Genomic DNA, 11,295 nt, shown 5'->3' on the forward strand with positions numbered 1-11,295 from the left:
GGCTCCATGAGGACTTGGTGATTATATCAGCATGCAGAATTGGTAGTGGAGCTAAAGTTGAGATATGGTCTCCTGCCACCTGGGGTTGTGATAGTGAAATTTCTGGACTATGCAGACAAACTACGAGTCATGAAAGCCACAAGTGAAAGGGAACAAATACTCCATGACAGCCAGAGAGCCCCAGCCTCCCCTGATGCATCTGTTGACTTCCAAATGTGGAGTGTGGAATATGGAATAGCTCATCTTGTGAAATTTTTGGAGACGTTCAAGAGGAACCAGACACATCTTCACACAGCACTGAATGCAGAGCTTGTACACAAACTGAAAACCTTTGGTTCTTGGTAAAGGTGAAGTCTGACAAAACATTCTGACAGTATATATCTGGCAAATGTTACCTTCTGTTTTGAAAAGGCATCTTATTACTCGCTTGATGGTAGCCTTAACGACTGATAAACTGAGTATAAATCAATTAATAGCTTGGAGTGTTTGGCTGCAACAGCTAAAATCCATGTGGAATTCTGGTTTGTTTAGCATCACTTACTGTGATGATGACAGGGGAACACCAGTTAGGCTGTTGTTTAAAGCCTTTTGGATACATTTGTTATAGGAGGGAAGGGTGTATTTCACTTGGGGAAATAAATTGAGTTATATTTTCATTCTTCAAAGGCAAATCATTTTTGTTACCAGCCTTTTCAAATCAGCTCATCTTTATTTTTAATGTTTTTAAATTTAACCCAACATCACAGCAAAGCATGTAAAAGACAAGCTGTGGATGTCATGCTTTGTCTCACGTGAGTGTGAAATGGACGTGCATGCAGAAGTTAGAGTAAGCTGAGTTCCATCAGTGGGCAATGTTTTATTTCAAGCCAAAATGAAAACAAGCATTTAGAGAGACATTACTAATACATTTACATGTAAATTCATTTGCCATCTAGCTTAATCTTACCTAAGAAGGAGCCTGGAATGTACTTCATACCTTTCCTGGTCAGCAACATTTTTGCTCAAATATATTATCTCCCCCTCCTGGTGTGCAACTTCTGCATGTGTGCATTTCGCACATAAAAGAGGCAAAGTGTAACATCCACACAATGAACCAGTGTGTCTATTACAAGCTTTGCCCTGTTGATTAATTACAAGGTCATATGTCCTCTGAACTTTAGTTTACCACTTGGAATGTAAATGACTAAAGTAAGTCATGAGTAGAATAAGACGATGGAAAGCTAAAATAATCCATCTACAGAAACCCATGGATAACTGTGGACACACACACACACACACACACTGGGAGTGGAAACGCCTCAGAAACATGAACAGCTAAAACTAATCACAGATGATGAAACAAAGAAAGTAAAACTACAAGACGCAAAAAGAAAACAACTAGCAAAATAACACAGAAACTAATGTGATTCAACAAGATACAAGGGAAGAAAAGGGTAGCACGAAACTGAAAATCTCTAACCACATGAGTCTACTTCTAAATGTACCAAAACTAACAAAGACAGTTAAATATAATACTGAGAAAACTAATAATTTTTTTAATATTTTCTGCTTGACTATCTCCAATTTGCATAAAAATTTTATGGTACCAACTTTGAACACAGGAAAGGAGCCTGACAGCTGAAGGCTCTTCCTCCCATGGTACTTTTAGAAAGTCCACGCTTCACAGTGGGACCATGCATATAAAGACCATCCGTGCACCCTTTCTTGCAAAGACACGGCGGGTGGAACCAAAGATCTCAAATTTGGACTCATCAGACCAAAGCACAGATTTCCACTGGTCTAATGGCCCAAACAAATCTCTTCTGCTTGTTGCTTTTCCTTAGTAGTGGTTTCTTAGCAGCTATTTGACCATAAAGGCCTGATTCGTGCAGTCTCCTCTGAACAGTTGATGTAGAGATGAGTCTGCTCCTGGAACTCTGTGTGGCATTTATCCGGGCTCTAATCTGAGGTGCTGTTGACTTGCGATTTCTGAGTCTGGTGAATTTATCCTCAGCAGCAGAGGTGACTCTTGGCCTTCCTTTCCTGGGGCGGTCCTCATATGAGCCAGTTTCGTTGTAGCGCTTGATGGTTTTTGCAACTGCACTTGGGGACACATTCAAAGTTGCAGCAATTTTGACTGATCTTCAGTTCTTAAAGTAATGTTGGATTTTCATTTCTCTTTACTTATATTATGGGAAGAACCATTCAGCTAAATTCTAACAGTTGTATTAACATCTTCGTGGGGACGAAAAATTGGTATTTACTATACTTGTGGGGACAAACAGCCCTCGTGGGGACCAAAATCCCGGTCCCCACAAGTTTGAAGGCGTTTTTGAGACTCAAAATGTGGTTTTAGTGTCAGGGCTGCAATTAGGTTATGGTTAGGTATGTGTGTGTTTGTGTAATTTAATGTTTGTTTTCAGTTTCAGGGAAAATCATCTAAAATCTGAGAAACAGTGTTGGATATGTAGCATCTTTATTCAATAGGTAACTAACGCAACAAGCATGGTGGAGATCTGAGTCATTTCCAGACAGACCAGAAAGGGTTTTTTAAAAAAATCTAAGGATTAATTTCTTTTTTGTAATAAAATCCTCAGTAATGCCTAACAACTAAAAACTCACAAAACATTTATCGCTCACATAAAAATCAATAAGACAAGCAGACGATAGGACACACATTCTCCAGGTCACTAATATCGTGATAATTCTTAGCAAAATTCATGGTTTTGTTTATATTATGTTCTCATTTGAACTGTATTAAATTTAAAAAAAAATCGTAAAATATTTTCAAAATAAATCTGTCACCGATTAATCAAAAGAAGTACCATTAAATCAGCAAGACTTTGACTTTCATTTTATTGGCATTCTGTTCAGAAATTGGTAAAGACAAATACTTTCTCCTGTAACTGTTTGAGGAGAATAAAATAAAACAAGTAGAACAGGTTTGGAGTTCTACTTCTAAAGTTCTAAAGTTATTATTTTAAAAAATACATTTATTTGCGCAGTATGAAATAAAGTTAAGAGAAATTAATATTTCATGAACAAAATGTAAGAACTGAATTAACAGGGGAAAAAAATAACACCGCGAAAATCCAGGGTAGGTTGGCAGAATAACCTACTCCTTATGATGACACTCATAATTATTTATAAAAGTATTGTTTATTAGTTCAGTTCAAAATATGAAGTGGTGAAAAGTCAGTTTACACAGAAGCAGCGTCTATGCGGCGCTAACACGACAGTGGTTTATTAGAGGCTCTGGCATAAGAAGCCTTTATGGGCAAAAAAATCAATGAAACAACAACAATTTATAATAATTGTTATTAATATTGCTATTAATAGTATGGCTAATTATTTAGACGTAATTAGCTGACAGACATCACAATATTTTGAAGTGATTTAACGTGTTGCTTAATGAAAACGATAATAAAAATAGGAATAAAAATGATAACTCTCAGAACGTGACTTATAATATAATTAATAAGTCTTGCGGTGTTTCTAGCAAAAAGAAGCAAAAAGGAAAACTTGGCTAAATAGAGTAAAACTGCCGCTGTGATCTTTCAGTATATAACAAGAGACGTGGCCTGACGCTCAGATATGAAGATCTTAGTAATTAATGTAAGTATAACTGTGTGTGTGTGTGTGTGTGTGTGTGTGTGTGTGTAAATATTTTTAGAATATTTAGTGTGTGTGTGTGTGGGGGGGGGGGGGGGTGACGCACACCCAACATTATACGCTTATAGTACTACTACTACTATTATTATTATAACTTCAATTAAAAATGATAAGTTGTCTAATACTTCTATGGCATAAAAGCAACGAAACTCGGCTGGACAGATTAAAACTGGTGCTGTAAGGCTTTAGTAGATAAGTGAGGAGAGACGTGGCCTCACGTTAACACTGCAATGTCTCTTGCTTTAATAATGGGCGCATAATTTATTTTATCACACTTTTATTACGTGTAAACGAATACTTGATTTGTTGAGCCTCTGTGACCCCTGACTCATTAAAAACCATCGTCCAAGAACACACAAACATTCAACTTCCATCTAATTCCCTCATTATTTAAAACAGTTTGACTTCAAAACAAAACATTATTACATTAAGCCAACTGAGAGACACTGAAGAAGAAAAAGAAATGCGTGTACTATACTAATAGTCAACCAACACAAATACCTTGTTAACCTTTTCTTTTCTGATGTGACTGTGTTCACTCTAATTTCTGCTGTCGCTCCCTGGGCCCTCGACGGTCACTTTTATTTCTCTTCATCTTTTGTTCAAACCCTTGAAGGACAAATTCAGCTCAGTCCACTCCGAACCTGCCCATTCACTCTCTGCCTCCATCACTGACAGGATGGAGCTATTGTTGTGGGTTCGTGCGCCATTGGTTTCATTCATTCATCTTGTGGAATTTGCGCTTCAGCCCACCGGCTCTGTGCTTTGTGGATAAAAGAGTTGCTTGTATTCGTGTGACTGGAAAAAAGGATAAGACTCGATAGGGGAGAGTGAGCATTTTCACTGCAGATTTCTGTCCATCTCTTTGTCTCGAGTAGTCGCTTTTTTCCAAACCGCTTTTTAAGATTTAAAAATCTGGTGCGTAAAAGAAAAAAAAGGGCGCTTTGAGTTAAAGTTGTTGATTTCTAAACCCATCCAGACTGACATCAATGACATCAAATCCATTTTCTGCTCAATATCTCGATCTGTTTTCTGTTTTGAATTCAACTATATGACATGTCCCTGTCTTCTTTGAACCGTGCGTAAAAGGGCTGGGTTTTGAGAGCCAAAGACGTGTCCAAATCTGATCTAAAACACTGACAGTTCCTGACCCTGCAGCCGCTGCGCGTCTGGCTCATCACGATTTAAAAAAAAAGATGTCACGTAAAACCACAAGGGGACCTAGGATTCACCAAGTACCTTTCAGTTGAGCAGGAGTCCTGCCAAGTAAAGAACACTTTCCTCCTCCTCTTCCAGCGGCGACAAACGCAGAGAATCGACAGAGGAGAATTGAGCAAATTATCTACTTTTCCACTCTCCTTCTTGGACGGTAACGATCGGCAAGGTCTCGGCTCTTGCCCCATCGATATCGAACGAGCCTCGGGCGCCCTGATTGTTGTCAACAACCAGGAAAGCAGGGCCTGTGTTTTGGTGGGGGTGGGGTTGGGGGATCCCTGGCGGATGATGTCCTTTTCTGCGTGCCGGTGAGGAGCAGCGCCGATCTCATCTTCTTTCCAGCAGCTTTAGTTGTTGTTGTCGCAACCCGGTTGATGCGGAGGTGATGGACGGTCCTCTCCGCCGCCCAGCAGGGATCCTTGGCTCCCCCACGGCTTCAGGGAGCCAACCTGCGGGCTCAGAAATGCTCACCTCCGGCGGCAGCAGCAAGCCTCTCGCTTTCTCCATCGACCGGATTATGGCCAGGACACCCGAGCCCAAGTCAATACCGCTCCCCAACTGGTTTCAGTCCGCTCCAGTGGGGAAACCCGAAGCATATCCGTCCTCGCTGCATTGCATGATCCCGCTGGTACCGCTCGGCTATGAGCCGGGACACCGGCTCAGTATCACAGGGCTGGATCCGGGCCACTTAGACGCGTCTTCTCTCCCGGCTCCCGCAGAATTTTTGGGGTTTGGGCTAAACTATAAAAATCAACAAGAAGACACTGCTGTCAGCCAAACCACCGGGCAGTACAAACTCTTCAGACCCAGGGTGGTAAACCAGTCCTCTTTTCCCACGATGGGCACTGTTTGCTACCTGAATTGCAGCGGGGATTCCGGAGCGTGTCCACCGCCGGCTGGCCTGGTGAACCTGCACCCTATGGCCTCGTACCTGTTCACTGCCCGACATAAAGCCTTCATGGCAGAGAAGAGCAAGACCGGCATGCAACAGGCCGCGGAGCGGTACGCGGGTTCCGGCGTGCAGGCCTTCAAGGATCTATCTCCGAACCAGATTCACTACATAAAGCAGAGGGACCAGATCCTGAGTGACAAGATTTTCAAGGGCTCCGCGACAGCTGCAGCGGCAAGCGCCAGGCTCAGCGGCTCCTGTCCCGGTAGCAAGCCCAAAGTTTTTACCTGTGAGGTCTGCGGTAAGGTGAGCGTCAGCGCGGATTATTGAATTTATTTACTCTTTATCCACAGAAGGAAACTGAAAATGGATTTATTTTCAGAATTGATGTTAGTTATCTCTCAGCCTCTTTTTTTTTTATGAAAAAATTCGGAGGTTTTGAAGATATTTTAAACAAGTAATCTAGTGTAAGTTAAATGTTGGATTTGATTAGTTATTAGTGTTTAACTTACAAATACTCGATCCTTTTACATAAGGTTAAGTTTTGTTTAATGGATGTGTTTAGGGTTAGATAAATAATATAGTGTCCGATACACTCGGTCACTCTATACGATCTAAACAACCTTAAAAAAAATAACTCTGACTAAAAAAGTATTCGACATATGTATGCATTAAAATAAAAATGCATACATATGTCGAATAGAATTTTTAGAGTGTGCAGACCCGGCATTTAGTTCGCAAAATTAATAAACGGAGTCCCGGAATGGAAGCGCAGAGTACATAAATAAAGGAAAAAACGGAGGTTTGCTGTGGTTATTTGAAATAACAGATGGAATTTATCGAATTTAACATTTATAATTTCTCTAAAACTCATTTTAAAAGGACCAAATTACCGTAATGCCTACTTGGTGGGTTGTTTAGGAATTTAAATTTTGGCTCATGCTGCGCATCTTTAGAGATTTGTTATTGTGTTACAATGAACCCATTCCGTGTATTCCAAGTCCAATAAATTACCCCCCAACAGATTACACATAATTAGACTTAATCTAATAATTACAGGCACCCATTCTTCTTCTTCTTTTCCACATAATTAACCTTTAACTGAGCAATGTAGTCGGCTGACATTTTATTATTTTATTATTATTATTAAAATAATAATGATTATATTTTTCTTGTTGACAAGGTGTTGCTTTTTGTTTATTTATTTGTTTTGTCTCGGGTTTCCCCCCCCTCCTGTTCAGGTCTTTAACGCGCACTACAACCTGACCCGCCACATGCCCGTACACACAGGCGCTCGACCATTCGTGTGCAAAGTTTGCGGGAAGGGATTCCGACAGGCCAGCACGCTGTGCCGGCACAAAATCATCCACACTCAGGTAGGATGAGTTCAGTCATTCATCTCGGGGTTTTTTTTTTTAACGTTTTTTGTTTTGTTTTTTAATGATGGTTTTAAATGTTATGTTTGATTATCATTTCGCTGATCTCTGTAAGTTTTAAAATGTTATATTCTCTGTTTTATTTACCGTTTAAATGTCAACCAAAGGTCGCGATAAAGTCGGTCACTCTTTATTATTCTGTTTATTGATTTATTTTTCTTTAATATGTTTCACCTCTGAATCGTACGCAGACATTTAATCACACTGAAGTACGATCATTAATTTATTTAAGTAACTACCAGTTCGATTGTTTTCAGTCATGATGATTGATATGATTTAATATGCGTTTGGTGGGCGTGGCTTCAGCGTGGCGTTCGGATTGCAGGTTTAGACTCAAAAATCGATTTCTGTTTTATTTACCCCTGTGAGGTGTCACTTTCACAGAGGAAATTAATTACGCGCTAATTATGTTTGTTTCGCTTAAAATATAAATTAAGCATAAAAAGTATTCATCTTTATGCGCTGTTATATTAATGAATTTGATTCTACACATTATATACATTATCTGTGAAAGTATAAGGTCCTTGTGCATCTCTGCAAGATTATTTTGTATTTTTTGGTGCTATTTTTTATTTATGGCACATTTTCCACTGAGTTACTTATTTCCCCCCTGTAATTTTTTTTACAGGAAAAGCCTCACAAGTGTAACCAGTGCGGAAAAGCCTTTAACAGGAGTTCAACCCTCAACACGCACACACGCATCCATGCAGGATACAAACCATTCGTGTGCGAGTTCTGTGGGAAGGGATTTCACCAAAAAGGTGAGACGGTAAAAAAAAAGAAAATGGATCAGTATTTTCTTATTTGTTTTTTCTCCTTTTTCAAGGATTAGATTTAATATATCAACCAAAACATCTTGATTAGAAATTTTATTCCAAGAATCCGTTACATTTTAGAGCGGTGTTAAATCCTAAAAAGCAAAAGATCCCGAGAGAAGAGCCACATCCTCACTATACAGCTGGACTGAACTTACAGGTCAAACAACACAGAGCGAAAACACGATAAATTCATTGGCATAAAGAGGGAAAAAACAACAAAAACAAAAGGTGATGATATGTAACAGAAGTGGGTGCGATGGACAAATACAGCGGGTCTGAGGCTAAATCCGTTTAAAGTTCCCGTGAAGACAGTTCGCTACAGACTCCACACTGTTTATTATATATAATTATTATATATTAATGTAAATCGAACATAATTCAGCATATTCAAGACATGCGAGTTTAACAGACACAAAAATAATACAGATGCTTGTCCAGCAGCACTATTTTGTTTTCTTCTTTTTTGTTTGTTTGTTTTGTTAAAATATGTTATGGAAACATAAATGTTTCATTGTAACTGCCTGTAGCAGAGCTGTTACATGTTGTAAGGCCAAATATTTGGTGCTATTTCAAACCTTCAAACCATGTGGGGCATCTCTGCCAGACACATAGCAGTCGCCCAAAGCCCATTAGAGTGGTAGTTGATGATTGTGTTGTATTTATGTATTCATAACAATTACCAAAGTTTACTTTCTTGAAATTAGCCGGACTTGTAATTTTAGAAAAGGTTAGTCTGCTATGACGGCTAAAACAAACAGTTAAATCTGAAGAGGAATCGCTCCCTGGATTCATCCTGAGCTGTTATGAAGTGGTGAAAAATCTTCTATAGAAACGCACATTCTTAGTTGTGACATTATATTTGTCTACATGCTTACAGTTTTACTGTGCTGTACTGATGTATTCCCTTCAAACTGCTGTATTGCTACTGCTTTACATCTACTAATACATCAGCTCTAATACATCCAATACATCGCCTCATGAAACACACAGAAAACTTTTACGACTAAATGCTTTAAGTAATTTGAGTACATGTAAATTAGATTTTCATTTAAATAAAATGTTGTTACATAGGTACTGTGTAAAATGTTAAATGGAATATGGTCAAATAAAATTTACTTAATTTGTATACATTTAGTTTATACCAGCCAGTGATTAATTCTTTAAATAAAGAAACCTTTGATTTTTTTTTACAGTTCAGTATTTTATTATTTTCAGTGTTGTTTTGTGTTCACTGAGAGCAAAAAGTCATTTTTTAAGTGTACATTTTCCTTTTTTTATGTTGTTAGAAATGCGGTAATACTTGTATTTTATTTCAGGTTTTATTTAATATTAAGGTAATGCCGGTGATTGTGGTGATGAATTGCTCTGAAAACACTCCTCTGGTTCATATTAACAGGAGGAAAACATATGTTTCTTTTTTGGTTATTTTAAATATCACAGAATTCAGTAGGGTTTCAGCAATAATGCCAAATACTGGATGGATTTTGCTTCTCAAATGTGAACATGTGATCCTTATTTTAGTTGTTAATGTGAGTAAAACTGTATTTTTCACAAACGAAAAACACATATATGTGGCATGATTTCTAATTCTCAGAACAACAAAACAAAACAAAATAAGCAACATAAATAAATAAATTAAAAATAAATATTATAAGGAAAAATATTTGCTGGGCTTTTTTCCCACATGCTATGGACTCATACAGTAATGTATTCATCACTGATAAAAGGTATCCTGATAATTGATAAAATGTTAGTAGTTATTCCCTTCTGCCGGTGATAAAAATTGAAATACTAATAATAACATCAATAATAATATTTACTAATAATTGAACAAAGTGCACAAATTCTTAAAATATGTGTACGAGTGACTGATTTACATCAGTATGTTATAATTTATTTTTACTTATGCAATTAGTTTATGTAATAAGTTGCAATTTTTACCATAACCATTGATCCAATTTCTGTAGAGGATCATTAAAAACAAATTATGAATCAATATATGAACATTATTAATTATTATTTCATTTTAACCTAAATGTAATGTTAATTAGTTTAAAAAGTAAAACCATTTTAACCATCAATTACCAATTTAATAACTTTTGTACTGTAAAGTATAATTGCTTGTTTTTTGTGTTTTGTTTTTTTTTGTTTTGGTCCCATTTCACTTCCTCACAGTCAGATTATGTGATGCTGATACCACTGAGCAAATATACTCTTGGAAATTCTTTGGAATTGTAAGGAGATTCCATGTCTTGATGTCTTGTTAAGTTTCACCCTTTTGCCTCAACACAGGAAACTACAAAAACCACAAGCTGACACACAGTGGCGAGAAGCAGTTCAAGTGCTCCATCTGCAGCAAGGCATTTCATCAGGTGTACAACCTCACCTTCCACATGCACACCCACAACGATAAGAAACCCTTCACCTGCCCAACCTGTGGCAAGGGCTTCTGCAGGAACTTTGACCTGAAGAAACACGTCAGAAAGCTACATGACCCAGCCGGCGCACAGTCTCCCCCACAGATGTAAAAACCTGAACACTGACTCTGAAGCCCCAGCACACCAAAATGCATAGTCAACAATTACATTTCAGCCAAGCTACATGTAAAATAAGCTACACTTTGGTCCTTAGACTTAAGAAGCCCTGTAGGTGGTAAGGGGAAGGTTTTTCATAAATCAGCCATATGCATGTGTTTAGAATTTGTGCACTTTTTTCATCCAAATTAATGCACCAGTTTATCAGTAAGTGAGACTGGAAAGTAACTAAAATACATTTTTATCATGGTTTTTGCTCCTTCTGTTCTCAAATTACAGATGCTTAAGAGTAAATGTCTTTAAATAATTTCCTTACCAATATTAACTAATTGGCTCATTTACTGAAGAAGTTAAATAATTTGAGGGTTCTTTTGTAACCTTAAATTATTATTTAAAAAAAAATATAACTCAATCATATGATTTCTCTCACAAGCAGCAATGAAGCTCCCTGAATCCTTAAAACTGTGACTATGACTATGTTCTTTATGTGTTTCTGACTATGATCAAAGTTTTTAACTGACATCATGTCCTGTGTGTTGTTTCTTGTAATTCTACATGATTTAATGATGTGATATGGGGAGGAGTTACTTATGATTTGTAGAAATCATCATAGATGTCTTCCAAAATCCCCCTCCCCCACCCCCACCAGAGAAATCATAACAACAGATGATAAAGTTGTAAAACTAAAGCCAGGCATTTCAGACATGATTTTATTCAAAGTTACAGGTGTTCTAACAAATTTAACAAGAAGA

At 37.7% G+C, this 11,295-nt stretch overlaps 1 protein-coding gene across 1 annotated transcript; it reads left to right on the forward strand.

The window, feature by feature from the left end:
* Nucleotides 1–5,118: 5,118 nt before the first annotated feature.
* On the forward strand, nucleotides 5,119–11,063 carry fezf1 (FEZ family zinc finger 1). Its single transcript, XM_026174890.2, has 4 exons — nucleotides 5,119–6,061; nucleotides 6,997–7,131; nucleotides 7,820–7,952; nucleotides 10,302–11,063. The coding sequence occupies exons 1-4, from the start codon at nucleotides 5,252–5,254 to the stop codon at nucleotides 10,535–10,537; spliced, it is 1,314 nt and encodes a 437-aa protein (XP_026030675.1). The 5' UTR covers nucleotides 5,119–5,251; the 3' UTR covers nucleotides 10,538–11,063.
* The last annotated feature ends 232 nt before the right edge of the window (nucleotides 11,064–11,295 follow it).

This window comes from Astatotilapia calliptera, chromosome 7 (assembly GCF_964374335.1).
Source record: "Astatotilapia calliptera chromosome 7, fAstCal68.1, whole genome shotgun sequence".
NCBI lineage: Eukaryota > Metazoa > Chordata > Actinopteri > Cichliformes > Cichlidae > Astatotilapia > Astatotilapia calliptera.

Coding starts and splice junctions, on each gene's coding strand:
- fezf1 (XM_026174890.2), top strand. CDS start 5,252: ATGGACGGTCCTCTCCGCCGCCCAGCAGGGATCCTTGGCTCCCCCACG. Junction 7,132..7,819: donor ACAAAATCATCCACACTCAG/GTAGGATGAGTT, acceptor TTTTTTTTACAG/GAAAAGCCTCACAAGTGTAA. Junction 7,953..10,301: donor GAAGGGATTTCACCAAAAAG/GTGAGACGGTAA, acceptor GCCTCAACACAG/GAAACTACAAAAACCACAAG.